General features: G+C 48.1%; 1 protein-coding gene across 1 annotated transcript; it reads left to right on the plus strand.

Moving 5' to 3' along the window:
- Positions 1–3,486: 3,486 nt before the first annotated feature.
- Positions 3,487–26,363, plus strand: ARF3 (ADP ribosylation factor 3). The gene is made up of 5 exons (XM_010385425.2): positions 3,487–3,728; positions 21,354–21,595; positions 22,430–22,540; positions 22,761–22,885; positions 23,432–26,363. Exons 2-5 carry the CDS (start codon positions 21,448–21,450, stop codon positions 23,591–23,593), a joined length of 546 nt encoding a protein of 181 aa, XP_010383727.1. The 5' UTR covers positions 3,487–3,728; positions 21,354–21,447; the 3' UTR covers positions 23,594–26,363.
- The last annotated feature ends 885 nt before the right edge of the window (positions 26,364–27,248 follow it).

Here is a 27,248-nt window from a genome sequence, read left to right on the forward strand (position 1 = left end):
TGAACAACAACAACAAAATACTGGAGGTGTCTTTTGCCCTTAAAAACACAGAGCTGGGAGGCCGGGCACGGTGGCTCAAGCCTGTAATCCCAGCACTTTGGGAGGCCGAGACGGGCGGATCACGAGGTCAGGAGATCGAGACCATCCTGGCTAACACGGTGAAACCCCGTCTCTACTAAAACACAAAAAACTAGCTGGGCGAGGTGGCGGACGCCTGTAGTCCCAGCTACTCGGGAGGCTGAGGCAGGAGAATGCCGTGAACCCGGGAGGCGGAGCTTGCAGTGAGCTGAGATCCGGCCACTGCACTCCAGCCTGGGCGACAGAGCCAGACTCCGTCTCAAAAAAAAAACAAAAACAAAAACAAAAAAAAAAAAACACAGAGCTGGGCTAGGCACAGTGGCTCATGCCTGTAATCCCAACACTTTGGGAGGCCTAGATAGGAGGACTGCTTGAGCTCATGAGTTTGGCCTGGGCAACATGGCAAAACCCTGTCTCTACAAATAGCATAAGAATTAGCTGGGTGACTGGGCATGGTGGCTCACACCTGTAATCCCAGCACTTTGGGAGGCCAAGGCGGGTGGATCACCTGAGGTCAGGAGTTCAAGACCAGCCTGACCAACATAGTGAAACCCTGTCTCTACTAAAATATAAAAATTAGCTGGGCGTGGTGGCACATGCCTGCAATCCCAGCTACTTGGGAGGCTAAGACAGGAGAGTTGCCGGAACCCAGGAGGCAAGGGTTGTGGTGAGCTAAGATTGTGCCACTGCATTCCAGCCTGGGCAACAAGAGCGAAACTGTCTCAAAAAAAAAAAAAAAAAAAAAAATTAGCCAGGCATGGTGGCATGCACCTGTAGTCCCAGCTACTTGGGAGGCTGAGGTGGTAAGGATCATTTGAGCCCAGGAGGTTGAGGCTGCAGTGAGCCGACTGCGCCACTGCACTCCAGCCTCAGCAACACAGCAAGACCCAATTTCTTTTTTTTTTTTTGAGACGGAGTCTCACTCTGTTGCCCAGGCTGGAGTTCAGTGGCGCGATCTCGGCTCACTGCAAGCTCCACTTCCCGGGTTCATGCCATTCTTCTGCCTCAGCTTCCTGAGTAGCTGGGATTACAAGCGTCCGCCACCACGCCCGCCTAATTTTTTGTATATTTAGTAGAGACGGGGTTTCACCGTGTTAGCAAGGATGGTCTCGATCTCCTGACCTTGTGATCCACCTGCCTCGGCCTCCCAAAGTGCTGGGATTATAGGCTTGAGCTACCCCACCTGGCCAAGACCCAGTTTCAAAAACAGAAAAAAAAAAAAAAGAAAAAACAAACAAACAAAACCACCAACAAAAACACACCTGACAGAACTACTCAGCACAGTGGCACATGTCTATAGTCCCAGCTATTCAGGAGGCTGAGAAGGAGGATCACTTGAACCCAGGAATTCAAGACTGTAGTATGCTATGATCGCTCCTGTGAATAGCCACTGCACTCCAGCCTGGGCAACATAGTGAGACCCTGCATCTTAAAAAAACACAGAGATGTGGCTCACGCCTATGATCCCAGCACTTTGGGAGGCCGAGGTGGGTGGATCACAAGGTCAGGAGATGGAGACCATCCTGGCTAACACAGTGAAACCCTGTCTCTACTAAAAATACAAAAACTTGGCCGGGCATGGTGGCACACACCTGTAGTCCCAGTTACTCGGGAGGCTGAGGCAGGAGAATTGCTTGAATCCGGGAGGCAGAGGTTGCAGTGAGCCAAGATTGTGCCACTGCACTCCAGCCTGGGTGACAGAGTGAGACTCCATCTCAAAAAACACAACACAACAAAACAAAAAAAACCCCACAGAGATTAGCAGAGCAGCGGCCCTTAACAGCAGTGCCCAGGACAGATATAATTCCTTGTTATAAATAAATAGGTTCCTTGTTATGCATCTCATCCCTTACCATCTTAAATTAAGGTCCCCTTGGCTTGACATTCTAGGATCATGTTATCAGGTTAAAATAAGAGAGAAAACGGACTGGGTTAAGGGACTGGTAAGTGCATACACCAGGGATTGATGAGGACAAGGAGATCGACGTGTATGGCATCTACCAGCTTTTTTTTGTTGTTGTTTTGAGACAGAGTCTTACTCTGTCACCTAGGCTGGAGTGCAGTGGTACGATCTCGGCTCACTGCAACCTCCGCCTCCCAGGTTCAAGTGATTCTCTGGCCTCAGTTCAAGTAGCTGGGATTACAGGTGTGTGCCACCATGCCCAGCTAATTTTTGTATTTTCTGGTAGAGACAGGGTTTCACCACATTGGCCAGGATGGTCTCAAACTCCTGACCTTAAGTGATCTGCCCACTTCAGTCTGCCAAAGTGCTGGGATTCCAAGTGTGAACACAGGGCCTGCCCCAGCTTAGTTCTTCTTGGAAGCAAGAAAACAAACAAACAAACAAAACCAACCAAGGCAATAAATTCATAAGAGCAACAATTTTGGCTCAAGCCTTAGGGAAGAGCCGTATGTTCGTTCTCGTATACTGCTGTAAATGAGGAGAGAGGGCACTTAGAGAACCTTCCATTGGCCGGGCGCGGTGGCTCACGCCTGTAATCCCACCTACTCAGGAAGCTGAGGCAGGAGAATCGCTTGAACCCGGGAGGCAGAGGTTGCAGTGAGCCGAGATGGTGCCATTGCACTCCAGCCTGGGCGACAGAGCGAGATTCCGTCTCAAAAAAAAAAAAAAAAAAAAAAAAGGAATCTTCTGTCCTTAGCATTATTAGTGCCCTTCTATCACAGCTATGATAGTTTCAAGGCAGTTCTGCATATCTAGAGGTGCAAAACGGAGTGTGAGGGAAGTAGGGGTAGGTGGGAAGCAAGAAATACGGGTGCAAAGTCCTTCACCTTTCCTTGGGATACTAAAATCCCTACTCATCTAGGCACACTTCCTCAAACCACACTTCTTAATATTAGGCTTCCACTCTCCGTCTTTCAAGTTCCAACTTCTTAACTGGCCCAGAGTACAGCTGTTTTCCTTCAGCTTCTTAAGTTTATCACTCTCCTTCCTCTTCCTTATGGGAAAGGATCTCTTGATTCAGCCCCCAGAGTAATCTAGTCTCAGGAATAGTGAGCAACAACAATGGTGCAGTGAGGGATCTCAGGGGATTGCAGCTAGCCCAGATTAAGAAATAAAGATGGTCTGCCTAGGCAAGGCAGACCACAGAAACGACTGTTCGTTCACCCATATCCCGATGCTGGCTTTGCCCGAGGAGCCCCTGGGCCCCTCAGCCCAGCCCGTCTCCAACGCAGCCAACCTGCCGCCTCAGTCCTTAAATTCCAGGCACAACCCAGGAGCTTGGGATTCTCACCTCAGTCCTCACTGTCTCATCCCCATTCCCGGCTCCCGCCTCCGCCGCCCACAGCCCCTACACCGGCCTCCGCCCAGACTCCAGCTCCAGCGCCCTGCTGCCTGTGCTGCAGCCGCTGCCATGGTGATGGGTCTCGCGAGAACTGCCGCTTGCTACCGCGCAGCTCTCGCGCGATCGGGGAGGTGGGAAGTATCCCGGGCTGGGGGTGGGGGTACGCCGCACAGCTCCAGTCGCCGTCGCGGCTTCCGGTGCTAGGTGGAGGGAAGGAAGGAGGGAGCTGGGGAGCGGGCCAGGGCAGCAGCCGGGCTGAAGTCGGCTTGGGGAGACGGAGGGAGCGGAGCGGAACCTGCGGGGCGGAGGCGGCGGCCGCAGCGGCGCAGCTGATAGCAGGAACAGGTGAGAGGCTGGGAAGGGAAGGCGGGTCCCGGTAGAGAAGAGGCTTGGTCAGGGTGAGGGCTGAGGAGATAGAGCGCCTCCCGGGCCCCGCCCGGCACTGCTTGGCATGGGGCGGTGATATCCTTCCCACCCGATAACTCAGAGAGGGGGCGTCTGGCCAGCTTTACGCCTGCCCCCGCATTTGAAGGACGCGGAGCTGGGGTGGGGGTGGGGGGCACACACGGATTTGTCCTCTGCCTCGCACAAGGGGGCGACCTGGGCTGCAGTTAGGTTGTCGCCTGCAGGAGGTGGGCTGTTGAAGGGGAGGAAAACCGTCCGAGGAGAGGTAATGCGGGGGCGGTGATGGCTGTTTGTATATTTTCTGTTAAAGGGCTAGGGAATGCTGCTTTCTTCTACTCCCTCTCCCTCCCCCACCTTAGCATAGGAGACCGGGGAGAAGCCTTGCTGTGGTTACACCCCCTCCCCCATCATAGGGCAGGGGTGCGTAGGGGGGTTGGGGGTTAGCCAACAGGGCAGGCTGCTGGTGTACCAACCACATGGGCGCTATTCTGATAGAGGTTGCGCTTTGGAGTCTAGGGAACCGCAGGTTGGGAAGAGGGCAGCAGGTGGGGAGAGGGTGGAGAGGAGGCAGGAGAAGGGGGAGGGGGATCTGATCTTCCTGGGAGAAGAGAGGTGGGGCCTTCCTCCCCAGGCGGAGCGGGGGCGGTCTCACAGGAGGAGGAAGCATCTTGTCACTGGCCCTGAGTTTGTGTCTTCCAATCCGCTTTCTTTCTTTAGGAAGTACCAGGATTCCCGGAACAGAAAATGGAGCCCTGGCTTACGCGAATCGTTTGAGGGGAGGAGGGGGAGTTGGGGAGGTAGAGTTCCTGTTAAAACGGGCCACTTGATAAGCAAAGTGGTAGCTGTTATTTTTGGGGAATTCCCTTCTTGATTGCATTAAGGCGGGTCTACATCTTTCCAGGCCAGGAGGATTGTGGTGGTGGAGGTGGAGGATTGTGGTGGTGGAGGTGGAGGATTGTGGTGGTGGAGGTGGAGGATTGTGGTATGTGATCAGGAGTGAGAAGAAATAGTAAGGCCATCCCGGTGAGGGAGAAGTGTAACCTAAAACCTGTCTCTGCTGTTGTTGGATTGGGTCACCCCTGGTCTATGGCATGAAAGTTTTATTGGGAGATGTGCTGCAAGAGTCTGATTGCTTGGGTCAGTGCAACAGGACAGAATCTAGTCGCTGCATGCCTCCTTCCCTGTCCTCAATCAGGTAGGTAGTAACAGTCTTTGCTGCCATTTTGTCTTGGGCTTCTTGTTGGGTTAGGTGTCTTCACTTGCCATGACTTGGGACATGGGACAGTGTTATGGGACAGTGGATTATCATAGCCCATTGGACTTGAATTTGAAAAACATGTCTGTAAAAGTTCATTCTAAGAAAAAAACTAATCCATTAAGGTTCAGCTTTTCACAGAATGAATGATTGACCTTGGAAGGGCTCCCATGTATCACATATTCATATGCGTCCTGTTTCCCAGCATGGAATTATTACCTTGCATAGTTAGAAGTTTTATAGTTGTCTATCTTGCTTTTCCAAAGAGACTAGAAGCTTTTTGACTGCAGGAACTGGATTTCATCTCCTCTTCCACAATGCCCGTGCAAACAGTAGGTACCCATAATGAATTTAGAATGTGTTCACATAGAATGTGAATGGATAGCTTTCTAACTGTAGTTTAAGGAAAGGGCAAGAGATGGCTTGGCTGTCAGCAGAAGTGCCTGGAGATAGCTTAGCAAGGGTACAAAGACCCTTAGCCTTTGTAATTAAGAAGTTTTGGTGTCTCTGCCTTCCTAAGAGGCACAGAATAGGCATAGATAATGGAAACTAAGACCCAAAAAGAGAAATACTACTAGAACACAGAGTCATTATCTGCAGTCCCAGATTTCCTGCTTCCCCATTGTGGGAAAAGGGGTCTCTCCATCACACCTAAGTCCTTCAAAGTGTTATATATGAATTGGCATCCTGGAGAGTTTGGAAGAGGGACCAATGTCTGTATATGTGTGGTGTCTGGCACAGAATTGGTACCAGTGAATGGTAACTGCTATTATACGGAATGCAAGTATAAAAGGAGAGCACACAGCAGACTGGAAAGAGTGGAAGTGAGTGAAATCGCACAAAGAGTCATATTGTAGCGTGTGTTCATCCACACTACTCTTTTACACTAGAGTCATAATAAGAGGAAGTGGACTCAGGATAGAGGGTGGGATTTATTGGTTAGAAGGAGGAACTTTTTAAAACCAGGTCAGTTAAAGCTGACTATGTAACCGAAGGAAATTGTAGAATCTGCTTCCCTATATACCTTTATTTTTATCCAACCAGGCTGGAGAGTAGTGATGTGATCATAACTCACTGCAGCCTCGAGCTGGGCTCAAGCCATCCTGCACTTCAGCTTCCCAAGTAGCTGGGACCACATGCGAGCGCCACCATGCCCAGCGAATTTTTTTTGCTTTTTGTAGAGATCTCACTATGTTGCTAGCGCTGGTCTCACTCCTGGCTCCAATATATCCTCCCACTTTGGCCTCCCAAAGTGCTGAGATTACAAGCATGAACCACCATGCCTGACCTCTCCTCACCATTTTTGTTGAGGTAAATTTAGAGGCAGAATGGTATAGTAATTAAGAGTGGATCTTGGAATCAGACAAAATTAGATGCAGATCCTGCTTCTGCTAATTACCAGTTGCATGTTCCTTGTAAAATTGCTTCTGTAAAGAAGGTAATGCATGGTTTTCAAGAGAATTACTATTTTTTTGGTTGTCAGTAGAATTAAATGAGATAAATGTAAAGCACCTGGTATTATACAAAGCATATAGTAAGTACCAAATAACTGTTAGCTGCTATTAATAATCCATTATCATAATTGTAATAATATGAACACTCAGGGCTGCCTTAGAGGAAAAGAGGTTTACAAAAGAACAACTTGCTGCCTGAGGTGCTTGTGTAGAGGGATGATTGTTACCATGAATTTCTATGCTGGTTATAGGCTTATGAGCAGTGAAATCTTTTTTCAGCATCAGCATCACAGAGACAGCGCCTGCTGCCTGAGTGGGAGGTGAAGCTGGAGCAAGGCAGGGGCCCTGAACCATCAATTTGGATGTAGGGTGAAGACATGGGGGCACAAGAATAGTATTCATATTGGAAAAGTCAGTGTGACTCTGAGATAATGGTTCACTCTTCCAGAAAAGAACACCCTGGTGACCTAGGTCAGGGATTTAGACTCCTAGATCCCCTTATTTTAGGTCTCAGTCAGTATTTGAGGATCTTCGTTTAGTCCACTCTTTCCATTAAGTCCAATCTTTAAAAAATGTCTGCTTTTGAGTATCTGTCTCAGAATATCATGGCCCAGAAATTGTGATATCTGTATAACTGTCTACTGTACCTTCTTCACTCCAATATCTGTTGCTAATACAGATAGAGTGCTAATAAAACTATTTGATAATTAAAAGACATGGGGAGCGTTTGGAAAGAGTCCCACAGATGTTTGAAGGCTTCATATTATAGTCAGGTAAAGAACTGACTAAAGTAGGGATTTCATGAATGTGTTAGAGCTTTGCCATGGACTTATGCAAAGGATCTGCCACACCATGTGGACCAGAAAGGAAATGGCTCAAGATGTTAGAGATCCACCATTATTACCATATGCCTGAAGAAAGTTGAGATGACTGGGTGTGGCAGGTCTCTTGGTACCTTTTAGTTCTCCCATTACCGCTGTAAGCCTGGCATAATCCTTCCTTTATTAGCTTATGCACAGGAGTGTCAAGCATGAATGTTTAAACTTCAGCATGAGCTTAAGATGCAGGAGAGCATTTGCTCTCTGTTGCAATGGTTTATGTCCTTTTTTTTTTTTAAAGCAGTCAAACCTTAAATAAAATTTTATTTGAATTCTAATGCATAAAATGGACAAAAGTGGAGTTACTTTCTACTGGTGGTGGAAAGTGGGGGGTGGAGTATAATTACACCTCCTCCTATGATCTCTCCACTCTTCAAGCAGAACCCTTGGGCTCTGAGGACATGGAAACCATTTCTTCAGTTTGTCAGATACAGGGAAAAGGATCAGAGACCACCTATAGAATACTGTCTTCCTCAACCCCACAAGTGTTTTGCCACCCTCAGTAGAACCGTTCTCAACACGCGTGTCAGTCACTAGCTATAGGTCAGTCATTGGTGCTGGATGCTGGAGACGTGAAACATGAATAAGGCATAGTCTGTGCTGGTAAAGAGCTCACAGTCTAGTGAGGTACTTTCCAGCCCTTTTCCCATCATGGTATACACAAAAAATGGTAATAGTGAGACTTGAAATCTGAGATGGCTGGCCCAAGGGCTCTAGCCACCCCAAGCCCTGCCTAGCCATCCAGTGGCTGATAGGATCAGTATCTCCAGCTGACCTGTAATGCACTCGAGGCACATTGGGCAGTTCCAGCTCTGGAAAGCAAAACAGGCAAACGTGAATACTGCAGCAAGTCCTAGAGTAAAAGTGTGTTTGGGATGCTGAGGGATCACAGATAACTCTTATATCCCAGGCAGGCAGTTCTCTGTTCTTCTGTGTCCTTAGGCTGCTCTGTATAATGGTTGGCCTTGTCCACATCATGTCTTCCTGTTTAAGCAGTTTACTGTCAGGTGCATCTTGACTTGCACAGTGGGACCAGTTTAAGGGCAGAAGATTATTAGGGGTCTAGGCTATTGATGGACTTTCAGTGATTTTGTAATTAAGAATGTACAGTGTTCTGGATATCCAAGACTGTAGAGGTGGTCATTGGATTGGTACAGCCATAGAATATCAGGAGCTGTAGTGGTTGTAAGCTGGTCAGATTCTAAGAATAAGGCAAGCTGAAATTTTGGGTAGAGGGCAGTGCCACAGAATGTTCCAAAGAAACAAATGAGTCGGCCGGGCGCGGTGGCTCAAGCCTGTAATCCCAGCACTTTGGGAGGCCGAGACGGGCGGATCACGAGGTCAGGAGATTGAGAGCATCCTGGCTAACACGGTGAAACCCCGTCTCTACTAAAAAATACAAAAATCTAGCCGGGCGAGGTGGCAGGCGCCTGTAGTCCCAGCTACTCGGGAGGCTGAGGTAGGAGAATGGCGTAAACCCGGGAGGCGGAGCTTGCAGTGAGCTGAGATCCGGCCACTGCACTCCAGCCTGGGCGACAGAGCGAGACTCTGTCTCAAAAAAAAAAAAAAAAGAAACAAATGAGTCTAGTTTTTATCTCGTCAGTGTTTTTATCTGGCTAGGATTCTAAAACAGACCTTGTCCTCTGTTCTGACTCACTTGCTGAGGGTTGTCCGTGGTAAAAGCCTGACCCTTCCCAGGCATTTTGGGTCTCCATTAGACAGGGTGGTTCGGGATCCTTCTTCACTTCACAGCTGTGGCCTCCTTCAGGTTTGTGTGTCCTGGAGTCTTTTCCAGGATTGTTCTTTGAGTAAATGGGAAGCTGGCGTAACAATTCTGGCCTGAGCCTAAATACCACTAATTGAGTTAATTGGGACTTATTTAGTTAGATATGTTTTAGTTTATGTCAAAACTGTAGCTTTGGATCCTCCCTCTTTTCTTTTGTATGTTCTATCCCCATTGGTGTCTATGATGTCTTGCTCTCTTGATTTCCCTTCTGCCCCTCTGGTTGCTTCTTGTTCTTTCCTGGCCTGCTTTTTCTGCCCACTACTTTATTTATTTATTTTTTAATTAATTTTTTTTTGAGATGGAGTTTCGCTCTTGTTGCCCAGGCTGGAGTGCAATGGCACGATCTTGGCTCACAGCAACCTCCACCTCGTGGGTTCAAACCATTCTCCTGCCTCAGCCTATGGAGTAGCTGGGATTACAGGCATGCGCCACCACGCCCGGCTAATTTAGTACTTTTAGTAGAGACGGGGTTTCTCCATGTTGCTCAGGCTGGTCTCGAACTCCCGACCTCAGGTGATCCACCCATCTTGGCCTCCCAAAGTGCTGGGATTACAGGCATGAGCCACTGCACCCGGCCTATTTATTTTTTGTTTATTTGGGTTTTTTTTTTTGTTTTTTTTTTTTTGAGATGGAATTGCGCTCTTGTCACCCAGGCTGGAGTGCAGTGGTGCAATCTTACCTCGATGCAACCTCTGTCCACCTCCTGGCTTCAAGCAATCCTTCAGTCTTGCCTCCTGAGTAGCTGGGATTATAGGAATGCCCCACCATGCCCAGCTAATTTTGTATTTTTAGTAGAGATTGGGTCTCACCATGTTGGCCAGGCTGGTCTCGAATTCCTGACCTCAGGTGATCCACCCACCTTGGCCTCCTAAAGTGCTGGCATTATAGCTATGAGCCACTGTACCTGGCTGCCGCTACTTTAAATGTTGATATGTCAGGCAGGTTTCTGCCTTTGCCCTTTTCTCCTGTCTCACTGTGTACACTATCCCTAGATATTTCAGTTAGGATGTATTAGTTACAAAAATAGAAAACACATATGTGGCTAACAGGCTGAGAGGATTTATTAAATCATATAGCAAGACATCTAGTAGAAAGGCAGACATAGGCTGGGTGCCGTGGCTCACGTCTGTAATCCCAACACTTTGAGAGGCTGAGGCGGGTGGATCACTTGAGGTCAGGAGGTCTCGAACTCCAATAAATACAAAAAATTAGATGGGCATGGTGGCAGGCGCCTGTAATCCCCCAGCTACTTGGGAGGCTGAGGCAGGAGAATCGCTTGAACTCAGGAGGTGGAGGTTGCAGTGAGCCGAGATTGCACCATTGCACTCTAGCCTGGGCAACAAGAGCGAAAACTCCATCTCAAAAAAACAAAACAAAACAAGAAAAAAACAAAAAACGGCAGACACAAAAGAACACATATTGTACAATTCTACTTCTATGAAATACCTAGAGTAACAAATTCATAGAGACAGGAGAATGGTGGTTACCAGGGGCTACAGGGATAGGGGGATTGGGGAGCCTCTGTTTAACAGGTACAGTTTCAGTTTGGGAAGATTAAAAAGTTCAGGTGATGAGTAGTTGTGATAGTTACACTACAGTGTGAATGTACTTAACGGTACTGAATTGTATACTTGAAAATGGTTAGAATGGTAAATTTTATGTGTATTTTACTATGATTTTTTTTAAAAAAGAAGCCAGCCGGTACAGTGGCTCATGCCTATAATCCCAGAACTTTGGGAGGCTGAGATGGGCAGATCACTTGAGCCCAGGAGTTTGAGACTAGCCTGGGCAACATGGCGAAACTTCAGTTAAACAAAAATTAGCCAGGTGTGGTGGTGCATGCCTATTCCCAGCTGCTCCGGAGGCTGAAGTGGGAGGATTGCTCGAGCCTGGGAGGTGGAGGCTGCAGTGAGCCATGATCACGCCACTGAACTCCAGCGTGGGTGACAGAGCAAGACCCGCCTCAAAAAACGAAAGAAGCCAGGCATAGTGGTGCATGCTTGTAGTCCCAGTTACTCAGGATTGCGTGAGCCCAAGAATTTGAGGATGTAATACACCATGATGGCACCTGTGAATAGCCATTGTACTTCATCCTGGGCAACATAGTGAGATCCCATCTCTAAAAAAGAAAAAGTTTAATTTACCAGCTTGATATTGTCAGTAAGGACCCAACTGAGTTTTTTCCATTTTTCTGCCCTGATATCCTGGAGTTTTTAATGTCTGTCTCCTTTTCTTTATGGTCTCCAGATTATTGTAGCTTCTCATTCTTCTATATCATCAACATCCAAAGGCTGGACAAGAGAACATTGCCATAGGTCCTTTTCTAAGATTGAGGGGCCAGGCACAGTGGCTCACGCCTGTAATCCCAGTACTTTGGGAGGCTGAGGTGGGAGGATTGCTTGAGGTCAGGAGTTCGAGACCAGCCTGGGTAACATAATGAGACCTCGTATCTACAAAAAAACTGTAAAAATTAGCCAGGCATGGTGATGCACACCTGTAGTTCTAGCTACTTGGGAGGCTGAGGTGGGAGGATCTCTTGAGCCCAGGAGATGGAGGCTGCAGTGAGTCATGATCATGCCACTGCGCTCTAGTCTGAGTGGTAGAGTGAGACTCTGTTTCTGAAAACAACAGTAATAATAAAAACGAACATGTTCACACTCAGATCTGTTCCTCTTGTATTTTCTTTCTCAAGAAATACCACCCAGTCCCTAGGCCAGAAACCTGGGAATCTTCTTTGATTATTCTACTCTTCTGCCTGCATTTAAGTACTCATTAAATTCTGTCGATTCTACCATTTTGATGTTTCAAATCTGTCCTCTCCTCTCAATTTCCACCTCTAGTTAAGAACTTGTGATTTATCACCTGTATTACTATACCTCCTAAGCAGTCTCTGTGCCTCCAGTCTTTCCCCTTTCTAATTTACTCCTGAAACTTCTGCCAGAATGGTCTTTCTAAAGCACATTCCTGATCACATTACTCAGCGTGGCCTTTAAAGCCCTTCATGATCCAGTCCCTGCTTATCTCTCCAGCCCCATCTCTCATCATTTTCTTTCTTTCTTTTCTTTTTTTTTCTTTTGAAATCAAGTCTCGCTGTGTCACCTAAGCTGGAATGCAGTGATGTGATCTTGGCTCACTGTAATCCCTGCTTCCTGGGTTCAAGCAAGTCTCCTGCCTCAGCATCCTGAGTAGCTGGGATTACAGGCCCATGCCATCACACTGGGCTCATTTTTGTATTTTTAGTAGAGATGTGGTTTCACCATATTGACCAGGCTGATCTTGAACTCCTAACCTCAGGTGATACGCCCGCCTTGGCCTCCCAAAGTGCTGGAATTACAAGCGTGAGCCACCCCGCCCCTCCCTTCATCATTTCTTTTACCCACCATGCTGTATCCAAATAAGCTACCTCACAGTTGCACCTGGCTTTGGCTAATAAGAAGTGCTATCTGGGCCGGGCGCGGTGGCTCAAGCCTGTAATCCCAGCACTTTGGGAGGTCGAGACGGGCGGATCACGAGGTCAGGAGATCGAGACCATCCTGGCTAACATGGTGAAAGCCCGTCTCTACTAAAAATACAAAAAATTAGCCGGGCGAGGTGGCAGGCGCCTGTAGTCCCAGCTACTTGGGAGGCTGAGGCAGGAGAATGGCGTGAACCCGGGAGGCGGAGCTTGCAGTGAGCTGAGATCCGGCCACTGCACTCCAGCCTGGGCGACAGAGCGAGACTCCGCCTCAAAAAAAAAAAAAAAAAAAAAAAAAAAAAAAAAAGTGCTATCTGGCTGGGCACAGTCGCTGAGGCCTGTAATCCCAGCACTTTGGGAGGCTATGGTGGGTGGATCACTTGAGGTCAGGAGTTCCAGACCAGTCTGGCCAACATGATGAAACCCTAACTCTACTAAAAATACAAAAATTGGGCTGGGTGCAGTGGCTCAGGCCTGTAATCCTGGCACTTGGGAGGCCATGGATGGGTGGATCACAGGTCAGGATTTCAAGACCAGCCTGGCCAACGTGGTAAAACCCCATCTCTACAAAAACACACCTGGCATGGTGGCAGGTGCCTGTAATCCCAGCTATTTGAGAGAAGTAGGAGATTTTTCCTGGGAGAATCACTTGAACCCAGGAGGAGGTTGAGCCAAGATTGTGCCATTGCACCCCAGCCTGGGTGACAGAGCGAGACTCTGTCTCAAACAAACAAAAAAATTAGCTGGGCGTGGTGCTGGGTGCTTGTAACCCCAGCTACTGGGGTGACTGAGGCAGGAGAATCGCTTGAACCTGCGAGGCAGAGGTTGTGGTGAGCTGAGATTGCGTCATCGCATGAGTAGCTGGGATTGCAGGGATTACAGTGCGCCATCATACCCAGCAAATTTTGTATTTTTAATAGAGACGGGGTTTCACCATGTTGGCCAGTCTGGTCTCAAAGTCCTGACCTCGGGTGATCCACCTGCCTCAACCTCCCAAAGTGCTGGGATTACAGGTGTGAGCCACCACACCTTGCCTGTAATCTTCACTTTAGGAGGCTGAGACTGGAGGATCGTTTGAAGTCAGAAGTTCGAGACCAACCTGGTCAACAAAGTGAGACTGTTATCTCTACCAAAAATAAAAATAAAAAAGTTAGCTGCGGCACGATGATTTGGGCCTGTAGGTCTAGCTACTGGGGAAGCTGAGGCAGTAGGATTGCTTGAGCCCAGGATTTGGATGCTGCAGTGAGCCTGGGTGACAGAGTGAGACCTCATCTCTTGAAAAAAAAAAATATATATATATATATATTTTTTTTTAAGTGTTATCTGAAACTTAGGTTTTTTTTCTTTTTCTTTTTTTGAGACATTTTCTCTCACTCTGTCACTTGGGTTGGAGTGCAGTGGCGTGATCATGGCTCACTGCAGCCACAACTTCCTGGGCTCAGGTGATTTCTCTTGTCTCAGCCTCCTGAGTAGTTGGGACTACAGGTGCACACCACGACACCCAGCTAATTTTTTTTTTTTCCCCCGTAGCGACAGGCATTGGCCATGTTGCCCAGGCTGGCCTTGAACTCCTGGGCTCAGGCAATCTTCTTGCATCAGCCTCCCAAAGTGCTGGGATTACAGGTGTGTGCTGCTGTGCCTGGCTCAGTCTTTATGCCTTTGCACACACCTCCCCTGCCCAACTCCCTCTTTATTGTCTGATTACTTCCTTTTCTTCCTTTAGGAGCCAGCTCAGATATGACCTGAGAATTATGTTTCAGAATCACCGTTTACCCTTCAATGTTGATTTACTGCTCCAGCTTTCTGTCCACATAATACTATGTGCTTACTCTACTCTTATTCTCACACTGTTTTGTAATCCTGTCTTTACTAGTCTTTTCCATTAAAGACTGAATTTCATGGCCGGGCACGGTGCTCACACATCCCAGCACTTTGGGAGGCCGACGCGGGCAGATCACGAGGTCAGGAGATCGAGACCATCCTGGCTAACACAGTGAAACCCTGTCTCTACTAAAAGTGCAAAAAAATTAGCTGGGCGTGGTGGCAGGTACCTGTAGTCCCAGCTACTCAGGAGGCTGAGGCAGGAGAATGGCATGAACCTGGGAGGCAGAGCTTGCAGTGAGCCAAGATTGCGCCACTGGACTCCAGCCTGGGCAACAGAGTGAGACTCGGTCTCACAAAAAAAAAAAAGACAGTTTCATGAAGGCAGAAACTGTCTCCCTCTCTGTATCCCTAGTTCAGTATGCTCAATAAATGTTTGATGAATGAGGCTGGGTGCAGTGGCCCACGCCTGTAATCCCAGCACTTTGGGAGGCTGAGGCGGGCAGATCACAAGGTCAGGAGATGAAGACCATTCTGGCTAACCCGGTGAAATCCTGTCTCTACTAAAAATGCAAAAAATTAGCCAGGAGTGGTGGCACGTGCCTGTAGTCCCAGCTACTCAGGAGGCTGAGGCAGGAGAAGCGCTTGAACCTGAGAGGCGGAGGTTGCAGTGAGCCAAGGTCGTGCCACTGCACTCCAGCCCGGGTGACAGAGCGAGAATGTCTCAAAAAAAAAAGGTTTGATGAATGGATGAAAGCTGGTATCAGAAGCTATTTCTTAACTTTGGGAAATCTTTAAGTCTAGTATGTATCGTTAAGATACTAATCTAGGAGTTCTTGTGTTCTGATTTCAGTGCTCTTGAGACAACAACTTGGAGTTTACACAGGTCATAAGCCAGCTGCACCAAGAAAACTCAGTACAGGCTTACTCTGCTTTTGTTTCTTTAAATTTTATTGGTCTACTGGTTAGCTGTGCTAAAAATAGCATCTCTATTAGTGATATTTCAATTTGAAAGTTATCTAAGAACAAAGCTGTTTTTACTGCACTCTGCCTGGCAGCAGAGGGTTTGGAGACCCTGGTCTTCCTTCCCCTGGACCCTGAAGAGGAGGAGGTCGTGCCAGATCAGGAGTCCCCTCAGAGGTGTCTCATAGCACATTCTTGGATCATTCACTGGAATCAGGTAGAGGGAGTATGTGTGGCCGACTGGGATGTGTGACTCTCAAAAGCACCTGGAGATTGAGGCAGGCATGTTCCTGCAACATATGTAAGGAAAGATGGCTGAGTAGCCAGTTACAGCAACAGCCTGCTTCTCCTGGGGGGATGAGGTGGGGGCAGTGAGTTGTCCTCAAGTGAGGATATCCTTAGATGAGGCTTAAATCAGCTGATGTGCTTAACTGAATTCCTACAGTGTCCCACACAGATTGTACTAGAGCACGTATTTGGGTTCCTATTGTTTTTACCTGTGATAATAAAGTTTCTGACTGTAAAACAGAACCTGGAGATATCTTCTTGTTAATAGAGATGTTAGTATAGTCCATTTTTCATCTTGAGCCATTCGCTTTCAGTCTTAACTGCTGATTCTTGATATCCAACAGCCAGTGGAACCCTGGCATTTTGCCCTGTCAACACAGGAGTACCATCTGTGGTGAAAGAGTAACTATAGGCTATATAATACATGGAGAAACAATTCACGGTTTGTTGGCTTTGCCATTCTGCTTCTTAGTGCTTTTCTAGGAATGTATTGTGAAAGTGAGAATAGGCTATATAGCCAAAGATTTGTATTCATGGCACAAAGCTGAAAGCTGCTACCATCTTGGTGGTAGGGCAGCGTGCTCTCTGGTATTAGCAAGGGACAGGGAAAGCCAAGACAAGAAAGCCAGCATCCCCTTTGAAATGCTCATTTAAATCAAGCTCCAGATTATACTTAAAGAAAAGTCATGGCCAGATGTGGTGGGTCATGCCTGTTATCCCAGCACTTTGGGAGGCTGAGGCAGGCGAATTGCTTGAGGCCAGGAGTTTGACACCAGCCTGGCCAACATGGCAAAACCCCGTCTCTACTAAAAATATAAAAACTAGCAAGGCGTGGTGGCACATGCCTGTAATCCCAGCTGCTCGGGAGGCTGAGGCACAAGAATCGCTTGAACTTGGGAGGCAGAGGTTGCAGTGAGCAACCTCTGCCTCTGCACTCCAGCCTGTGTGACAGAGCAAGACTCTGTCTCAAAAAAGTAATTAAATAAATGAAGAGGGAGAGTCATAACGTCCATTAGTTTGAAGGCCCTGGGCTTCGCCAGGGAGATACATGATAGCTACTGGATGTTTATTTTTTGAGACAGAGTCTCACTGTTACACAGGCTGGAGTGCAGTGGCGTGATCTCGGCTGCACTGCAACTTCTGCTTCCTGGGTTCAAGTGATTCTTTTGCCTGAGCCTCTGGAGTAGCTGGGACTACAGGCATGTACCACCACGCCCAGCTAATTGTTTGTTTGTTTTTTTTCTTTTTGAGACGGAGTCTCACTGCTGTCTGCCTGGGTTGGAGTGTGATGGCATGATCTTGGCTCACTGCAACCTCCACCTCCCGGGTTCCAGCAATTCTCCTGACTCAGCCTCCTGAGTAGCTGAGATTACAGGCGCCCACCACCACGCCCGGCTAATTTTTTTGTATTTTTAGTAGAGACAGGGTTCCACTGTATTAGCCAGGATGGTCTCGATCTCCTGACCTTATGATCCTTCTGCCTCGCCCTCCCAAAGTGCTGGGATTACAGGCGTGAGCCACTGCACCTGGCCAATTTTTGTGTTTTTAATAGAGACAGGGTTTCACCATGTTGGCCAGGCAGGTCTCGAACTCCTGACCTCAGGTGATCCACCCACCTCAGCCTCCCAAAGTGCTGGGATTATAGGCGTGAACCACCGTGTCTGGCCTTTTTTTTTTTTTTTTTTTTTTTTTTGAGACGGAGTCTCCCTCTGTCACCCAGGCTGGAGTGCAGCGGCGTGATCTCAGCTTACTGCAGCCTCTGCCTCCCGGATTCAAGCAGTTCTCCTGCCTCGGCTTCCTGATTACAGGCGCGCACCACCACACCCAGCTAATTTTTGTATTTTTAATAGAGATGGGGCTTCGCCATGTTGGCCAGGCTGGTGTCAAACTCCCAACCTCAGGTGATACGCCCACCTCAGCCTCCCAAAGTGCTGGGATTACAGGCATGAGCCACCATGCCTGACCAGCTGTTTAGATATTTTATCAGGTATTCATCAGTCCCACTGTATATTAAATGGCAAGAGAGAATCCCACCAGTTCTAGTCTTCTAGTCCTTTTATGTTGTTCCCAAACCAGTCCTGGGTCAAATATATGTGGAAAATGGCTGAGAATGGACAGGATAGCTAAGCAACTCTCTGTGCATTACATAGAGATACCAAATCCTACTGGACAGAAGAAATGATATAAGGACATCCTCAGATGAAGCTTAAATCTGCCAATGTGCTTAACTGAACTCCCACAGTGGACTTCGCACTAGAGGGAGGACAGATTCAAAATAAGTAGACATGGTCTTTGCCTATAGGGAATACACAGTTTAATGGGGGAGACAGTAAATACACAGACTTACAAAAGAAGAAAAACTCCACAAGGTAGTAAGTGCCACATTGAGTGGTTAAGATCATTCAAAGTAAGGGCTTGATATGGCACGCCAGGAAATAGAAATAGGTGTAACACTGGGATCAGCTTTTGAACCAGGACTTCAGCATGACAGCCTAGCAAAGAAGAAGATCAAAGGACAGTGTACCCATGTTCTGGGGCAAGGCATGTTGACTACTTACATCTTTTTCAGCCACCACTATACTCACAGTTGGTAAGCATTTAATCAGCAATAGTTTTAGTCATAAAGGACAGCGAGATAAATGTGTGGCATAAATTTAATTCAGAATCTGGGCCAAAGCCTGATACCAAACCTTTAAAGCAAAGGGTCATCTGGAGCTGAAGGAAAGGCTCCCTGAGCAAGAGGCAGAGTAAAGACTAGGAAGACTTGGGGAAGCTTTAAATTTCATGAGGTGTTAGTAGTATAACCAAAAACCACACTACTACAAATTGCCAAGGTTGGTGAGAGCTGTTCTTAGCTGGGTAGGTCCCTCAGGGGTCCTCAGGAATCTGTCTACCTGGGTGGGTTGAGACAGAAAGAGTAGAGAGGAAGGCTAGCGGGTGGCTTGGCTGAAGTTGAACCCTAAGGTTGAGCTAGCCCTTCTTCCCGGTGTGTGAACCCTCTAGGTCAGGGGTAGGGCTCATCTGGGGAACCTACTGAGAGTGCCACGCCTGGCTCATTAGTGGCTGTCTGGGTAGGCCTTTTGAAGATGAAACACTTCATAAGCACTCATTGTTTCTGTTTTTTTGGACAAACTAGTACTTTGGTCTTCAGGGACTGTTGATCTGGCTCAGTTGCACTAGTCTGGAATTTGCTGCAAACTGAGAAGGGTGGTAGGGGGAAATGTCAGAAGTTTTGTAAAAACAACCAAACTCCCACCAAACCCCCATGCTTGTAAATAGGATTCCTCCCCGTCCACCTTTCACATTCTTGGGTTTGGGCACACTTTGTCTTGACCTGTCCCTTTGGCTGCTGTGTTTGGGGTGTGTGTGTGTCTCTGGTTCCCAGACTCTAGAGAATGCCAGCAGCTGGCATATGGTGATTGCTGAATAAGCTGCCCGCTGACACATGCCTCCTGCAGGCACAGAGAACTGGCTTGTATGGGTGATTCTGAATCCTCATTTTATTATTGTTTCAAAGATGCATTTCTGTGGCTATCCTGTGCCATAGAGAAGAGAAAAAAGAAGAAAGGAAATGAATGAGTGAATCTGATTCTGTCTGTTGGGGCAATGGCTGGGGTGAACAGATAGACATTTTGTACCTTCCTAATGATTCTTTTGGTCCTGTTCATCCTTTCAGCAGGTATTTGTTGTTGTTGTTGTTGCAGTTGTTGTTGTTGTTGTTGTTGTTATTATTATTATTATTATTATTATTATTATTTTGAGATGGATTCTTGCCCTGTCACCAAGGCTGGAGTGCAGTGGCGTGATCTCAGCTCACTGCAACCTCCACCTCCCGGGTTCAAGTGATTCTCGTGCCTCAGCCTCCCGAGTAGCTGGGACTAAACAGGAGTATGCCACCATGCCTGGCTAATATTTGTATTTTTAGTAGAGACAGGGTTTTACCATGTTGGCCAGGCTGTTCTCAAACTCCTGACTTCAGGTGATCCACCTGCCTCGGCCTCCCAAAGGGCTGGGATTACAGGTGTGAGCCACCGCGCTCGGCCTCGGCAGGTATTTGTTACGTGCCTACTATATACCAGGCATAGCATCCAATCTGAGTGAGCTGTCAGTAAAGTCAGTAGAGACCCTGGGGGTTAGTTCACTTTTTCAACTACTGTGTCCTTGGCACTATTCTTGGTACTGGAGACAGAGCAGTGAACAAAACACATAAGGAGCTGATATCTTAGGTAGAATAAAACAATCAGCAAGAAATAAATATATAATGTGTCAGATGGTGATAAATGTTATGAATAAAAGTGGGATAAATGGGGTAGAGAGTGGTGTGTGTCTGTGTGTGTGTGTTATACAGGTGGTTGTGGGAGGCCTCTTTGGTAGGAGACATTGGAACAGACAGGTAACTGAAGGGGGTGAAGGAGTAATCCATGATGGCTATCTGGGTGAGAAGCATTCCAGGCAGAGGTGATAGCAAATATGAAAGCTTTGGGCCAGGCATGGTGGCTCATGCTTGTAATCCCAGTGCCCTGGGAGGCTAAGGCAGGAGGATTGCTTGAACCCAGGAGTTTGAGACCAGCCTGGGCAACATGGTAAGACCTCGCCTCTTTAAAAAAAAAAAAAAGCTTTGAGGCAGGAAAGGAAAGTGTTGGGGAATTGGGTGGAGTAAGCAGAGAGTGAGTAGTGATCTTGTGACAGAAGTAGGGGAGTGGAGGTCATGTAGGACCCTGTAAGCCATGGTTTGGGCCTTGGGTTTTACTGAAAAGGAGCCATGAAGCCACTAGAGGGTTTTGAACAAAGGAATCATATGACCCGAGTTTGATTTTAAAACCACTCTAGATGCTATATGGAGATTAGGCCAAAAGGCTTAGGGAAGAAGCAGAGAACCAATGAGATGACTGCCTCATTGCAGCGACCATGTGGGACAGCCCCTTCCTTGGATGGGCCACAGTGAGCCAAGGATGCACCTAGCTGAGGAGTAAAGGGGTAACCCCGCCGTACCCCACCTTTCTACTCCCAGTGCACTGTTGTTTGAACAGGGCACAACATTAGCAGTTGGCATTTCGCAGAGTGTAAAGGATCAGCCTCTTTTAGGAGTGCGGCTTTCTTATTCCTCATTTATTTTGGTGTGGAAGAAAGATGGAGTTGCAGAAATATAGGATGGGAAGAGGCAGAGTCTCTTGATTAGAGGAGAGAGCATAAACCTTGGGAAACTGGCAAGCCTGAACCTTGTCGGGAGTCACAGAGAGCCACTCCTCATTCCACTCCCTCCTCTTCCACCCTTGCCAGAAGTCTCAGGGTAAGTAAGGTTAGGGGAGGGAGGGGCATTAATGATCTTGCAATGCCTTGGGGTGTAGGGTAGAACAGCAGAACTGAAGGGACTTCAGAAATCATCTAGTTCAGTCCCCCTTCCATTTACAGTTGCACATATGGAAAAGTGAAGTAACTTGCCCAGAGTCACATGGTTAGATTACTGGCAGAGCAGGGATCCTTAGTGTTTACTGCTTTGTCTCTGTTCCCAAAGACTCAGTATGTTAAGTGGGCCTTGGTATTTATAGTCCCCTCAGACTCTCGGTTTGTCATGAATGAACTCTAGCCATGACCTTGGGAAATTCTAATTACTTGGAAGTCCTGACAAGCAAATGATGGTACGATTTTACATTTCCTTTGTCTAGGATCAGGTCTTCCATACCAGGAACCAGGCCAAAACCAGACTGCCACTGCCCCCTACTTGGGCCCCACTGTCCCCAGAAAGCAGTTGCTGTGATCATGGGCAATATCTTTGGAAACCTTCTCAAGAGCCTGATTGGGAAGAAGGAGATGCGCATCCTGATGGTGGGCCTGGATGCCGCAGGAAAGACCACCATCCTATACAAGCTGAAACTGGGGGAGATCGTCACCACCATCCCTACCATTGGTAAGAGCAGAGCTTGGATGTGGGCTTTCATGCCGGCAGCTGAGGCAGGGCAGGGACCTATTCCTGGTTCCCCCACCTGGCCTCTTCTCCCCAGGCAAGTCCATACAATTTGTGGGGTTCAGAAAAGAGGGGGGTGTTGTTTAGCTTACTAGCAGGTGCTGGGGCTGCTGTTTGCCCACCTAACCTGGCTCTCCCTGATGCGGGAACTTCCATGGCCTGGCACTCAACAGTTGCCCTCAGGCATGGAGTTGGTTTTTTCTCTGTGTTTGGAAAGCAGGTGAACGGCTTTGATGTTCCTGCCAAAGGCTTGAAATTGCTTGGGTTTAGATCTTTGGTGGCCAATCTTGGTTACAGTCTGCTGAAGGGAGGGAGAACATTTGCCATGTAGTAGGGGCTCCAGTCAGCATTCTCAGCTGGCTCTGCCTTTGGGGCTCCAGGATGCCAGCTTACTTCCCTTTCTTCACTCTGCCTCTCAGGCCCCACATCTTAGCTGAGGCCGACTCTGGTAGCCAAAGTACCAGAGTAGGGCTGAGTCATTTTGTAGGAGAGAGCACCAAAGACTCAGTGGAAAAGTCAGGAAAGTTGGCCCACGTTACCCAAGCAACTGTGAACCTCTCGACTGACTTTCCTCATCCTCTTCGACTTCTCTTCGGTTTTCATTTTGGCCTTCAGGCTGCTAGGTTAATGATTACCAGGTCTAAGGAAGCCTTAGCTTTTTTTCCATTGTTGGTGTCATGGCTACCACTGGGAGAAAGCAGAACCAAACTCATTGTGGTGGTGTTTGCGGGGCTAGTGTTTGAGGCCAAGTGGCCATTGCCTGTTCTTTTTCCAAAGGATTCAATGTGGAGACAGTGGAGTATAAGAACATCAGCTTCACAGTGTGGGATGTGGGTGGCCAGGACAAGATTCGGCCCCTCTGGAGACACTACTTCCAGAATACCCAAGGTATGCCTAGGCCTAGCATGGGTTGGTTGGGTGTGAGCAGAGAGTGTGGCTGTCTTTCTTGTTTATGGGTGGCCAACTGTTACCCTACTGCAGCTCCTGGGGGCAGAAGAAAGGGAGGAAAGGGAGCAAATATTTGGAGGGTGTCAGGCAGGTGTTGTCTTTTTGTTGGGGGGAGGGGGTTACCTGTCATCTTAGTGCAGCCCATGCTCTGCCTCCCTAGGCTTGATATTTGTGGTCGACAGCAATGATCGGGAGCGAGTAAATGAGGCCCGGGAAGAGCTGATGAGAATGCTGGCGGAGGACGAGCTCCGGGATGCTGTACTCCTTGTCTTTGCAAACAAACAGGTGAGACTTCTTCCCACCCCAAAATCTGGGAGACAGCAAACTGGCTGTGGAAATTGTTGGGTCTTGGGCCTATTATACGGTAAACCCTTTTAGTATGCTCTCAATTTTAGAAGTGTGGGAAATTGAGCAGTAGGCTTCTTTATGCCCCTCTTCTTGTGCCCCACCCCAGCTTTATTTAGCAACATTGCAGTCCTCACGGATTGCCTCAAATCTTTCTTTCATCTTGCCTATTATCTACTTTAGGTGAATTGGCCTCACTCCTGCTGTCAGAGAGACCTGATTCTTTGGTCAGTTTGAATCACGTCTCTTGCTTCCCCACCAATCTCGTATTTGGTTTCCAATTCCTCAGTACAGTGACCGCTAGTGCCTTGGATCTTGGGTTCTAGGGTGACTAAATCCAAAGTAGCTCCTTAGGATCTTGTTCTGGGTTTCCTAAAATAAAGGAGGAGGGGAAGGTGCTGGTACACATTTCTTTGGTAGATGGGTGTTCTAGAAGCCCTTAAAAAATCCTGAGGCTTCTTTTTGTGTGTCTCCCACGTGCTCCAGGATCTGCCTAATGCTATGAATGCTGCTGAGATCACAGACAAGCTGGGCCTGCATTCCCTTCGTCACCGTAACTGGTACATTCAGGCCACCTGTGCCACCAGCGGGGACGGGCTGTACGAAGGCCTGGACTGGCTGGCCAATCAGCTCAAAAACAAGAAGTGAGAGCCAGACAGCCCTAACCAAGCACCCCACCCACCCCTGACATACCTGCTGTCACCCTGCCCCAGTCCTACCCCTTCCTCTCCATTGCAAGTGTGGCCAGGGCCCTGGGTATCATGTCCGCATGCCCAGCAAGAGCCTTGCCTCCCCTGCTTCCCCTCCTTTTACCTGTCCACCTATATGACCAATCCCTAATTGCTGTCCTGATGATGAGTCATTCCAATTTACTGGATTTTAAACAAAAACAAAGTTGTTAATGGTTTCATGGGGTGGCCCCTCTCTCTCTCACCCTCTGGGTTTTGGGAGGTCGAGTGGGGTATTCTCTTTGTTTGGCAGTGGTTGCTGTCCTCTTGGCATCTGAATCCTTTCCCTGTCCCCACAAGCCCTTCTACTCCCCGTTTGTCTTTCCTTCGCCACTCTCTCCCTCTTCTACATGGAAATTGCACGGGCCTCTCTGTGTTTGCGTGCATGTGTGCGCCTGTATATACATGTATAGAGAGATATATTTGTGGGGGCCGGGGGGAGCGGGGAGGGGGTGGAGTTAAGCTCAGGGCTTGCAGCCAGGACACTGCCCACTGGAGCCTGTCATCTGCCCCTTTCGTGTTGGTGAGATTAAGGGAAGAAGGTGGGAGGGCATTAGTCAGGCCGGACTACCCCAGTCTTTGACTGGTTACCCACCTCTCTACAGTTAGGTTTTTCTGGATGATAGGACAGATGATGGATTCTCCACCACCATTTTCCTTATACTCCTCTCTCCACCCTTAGGACTGGAGGGTGGCATTTATCTCTAGATGACTGTTCCCAAGGAGATGCCACTGTGCTCTGCCTTATTGTTGGGAAGGAGAGAGGAACCCACTCACTCTTATCAGCTTAGAGTGTTCAACTGATCCTTCCCCACCATCCTCAGATCTGTTCCTCTGGAGCTTGACTAGGGGGTGGGGATGGCAAGTCTGTGGTGTGTGTTAGGGACCCAGGGCATTGGGGGAAGGGAGGCAAAGGCCCCAGGCTTTCCATCTTCATTCTCTTTTGTTACTAGGAGGTGAGGCATGGATCAGTCCCATTACTGCCTTCCAGTGCCCCACCACCCTTCGATCTTGGGTGCTGGATGGTTCATCTGTCCTTGGTCAGTTTTCTCACCCTAGTACTCCTGTTGGCCTGACCAGGGCTACTGGGTGTTCTAATGAGGAGCTGGGAAGTGGGGTGACATAGCTGACCTTAGTATCAACACCCCTCTTCTCCAATTCTTGTTTTCTAGTCCAGGATGTGCTAAAGGATGAAGATTTTCTGTTGTTTCCAGGCCCTCAGACCATCCTTGCTGTCCCTTTACCCTCCATGCCCCTGCCCTCCTCACCCACTTCTCATAAATGGATCTGGGGGTTAGAGTGGAGGAAATAAAATCCTGAAGTGGTTGTCAGTTCTTGTGGGATGCAGTGGTCTTCAGGGTTCTCGCCACATTATTATGTAGTTGTTCAGAAGTTGCTGCTATTGCATCTCTCTGTCTGCAGGGGGCACTTGTCCCTGAGGTCCTGGCCTGGGTCCTGACTTTTGTAGTTTCTGTGAAGACATGGCTGTCCTGTGGGCTTCTGTGTGTGCTGGCTGCTCCCTGAGCTCCCAGACAGCTGTCCATAACCTTTCTGTGAAGGTGAGGCCCAGGGCCCCCCACAGCATAGCTGAGAGATCCCTTCCCAGTAGGGCTGTCCCAAGCCCCACTCCATGAGGCCAGGTTTCCTGGCAACTTTTATCGATAGCAGGTGGATCAATACTAGTAACCCCATCCAAGATTGAACTGTGAAAGAGAGGTTCCAGGGGTATCTCCCTCAGTGCCAGTTACTTATTGATGTGTTACCCACGATGCAGCAGGTGTGTGCAGGTATCTTGCTCTCTAGGCCTGTGTGTGTGTGTGTGTGTGTGTGTGTGTGTGTGTGGGTGTGTGTGTATGGGCGTGGGTGTGGGTGTGTTTGTGTGTGGTGTTTGTGTGGGGGGGTGTTGGAGATTCTATTTCATTTAAAAATGTATTCATTACCCTGGCCCCACAGATGCTTCCCTCCATACTTTTTATTTGCTCTATTTCCTCAGATTTATTTTGTCCTGCCCCATTGCCTCTCCTTCCCTGAACTCTTTCCTTTTCAATCTCAACTCATTCACTGCTGTTGCTTGTTTGCCCTTTTCCATGTATTTTTTCCTACTTAGGATTTTCCACTCTATCTTTGTGGTTCATGAGGACTTTGCCTCTTCTCCTGCCTCATTCCCTGACTTTCTCTAGTTAGATGCCAGTCCTAAATAGGTTTTCCTCACTTCAGGCCTCACCCCTCACCTTGTTTTTGGGGGGCTCCAGGGACCAATCTGGGCCTGAAAATGTTAGGAGGTTGCCTTGGTGCTGCCCCAGATCTGTCCAGCAGGGAGCAGTAAGTGATCTTGGTAGTATCCCTGGCTGCTAAGCCCTTGGCAGGGGTGGTCCTTTTTACATTCCCATTCACTTAACAGCTCTTTTGGGATTGGGTGTTTCATTCCATTTCTTCCCACTCCCTCTCCTCTCCTCTGGTAGGTTTAATTTTATGCTTTCCCTGATTCCAGCTTCCTGCTTCCTGAGGACTCCCCGCTCCCCCCACCCCAAAGTTTGTCTGTGGTGGTATAGTGGTAACTACAGTTCCTTCTCTGGAATGTAGACTGTATATGTTTAATAACTCACCTTCTCTATCCTTGCTCAAAATGTGGGATAACACGATGACTGTGACCCTGGTTGGAAATTAAACTTGTTTTATGCAGCTTTGGAGCAGACCTTCATCTTTGCTGTGCAGCAGCCATGGGACAGTGGTTTCATGTGAGGGGAGTCCTTTTTCTGGTCCCTCTCTCCATAGTGCTCCTTCTTTCAGCAAAGGGGTAAAAGGCACATTTGATTGATAGAGAGTAAGGTTATGGAGGAACTTAGTCCCACTCCACACTGGTTATTTCTTCCCATCATAACCCACGGGGGGAGCCCAAATGAATTGGGCACCAGAGTGTGAGGGCTTTGTGACTTTCCTCCTCTAGTTCTAAGGTTTAAACCTGAAATCAGCCACATTTCTCACCTGTTGGTAGACTGTAGGGACTTCACTGGCTGAAGGGCCCTGAACTTGGAGGGCCCCATGTACCTCTACTCTCAGATCTCAGCCTTGCACATGAGGTGCTTCTAGTTTGAACAGAGTCCCCTCACTAGTCTAGTTCTAGACTTTGGCAGTGAATAAACATGAAGGATAAACGTCTGGGCAGTGTAATGACCTTGATCCTTCTTATAACTAATGGCCCTGCATCAGCTCTACTTTAGGCGTGTGGTTTTTCATTGTCAGGATGCCAAGCTCATCCAGAGATCCCACAGATGTCTTGAGGAATAGACCTTTTCCATAAAGCCTCCATCCTCCATCGCACTCCTACCACTATTCTGTTCCTCCCCTGCTACCAGTGTCTGGCTCCAGGCAAAGAAAGGGATGGTGCTACCTTTAGGGTGAGTGAGGTCTGGGTGAGCCAGGCAAGCCTTCCCCAGTCTTAATATTTTCTTAAGCTTTGAGGACAGAAGTCTTCCCAGCCTGCTGTTGTGGGAAAGGGATAGGATTTAGGCATATAATAAGTTTGAGAGCCCCAAGTACCAGTGTGAAGCATATAATTTGTATTCAGTTACTTC

Source organism: Rhinopithecus roxellana, chromosome 10 (assembly GCF_007565055.1).
Source record: "Rhinopithecus roxellana isolate Shanxi Qingling chromosome 10, ASM756505v1, whole genome shotgun sequence".
Classification (NCBI taxonomy): domain Eukaryota; kingdom Metazoa; phylum Chordata; class Mammalia; order Primates; family Cercopithecidae; genus Rhinopithecus; species Rhinopithecus roxellana.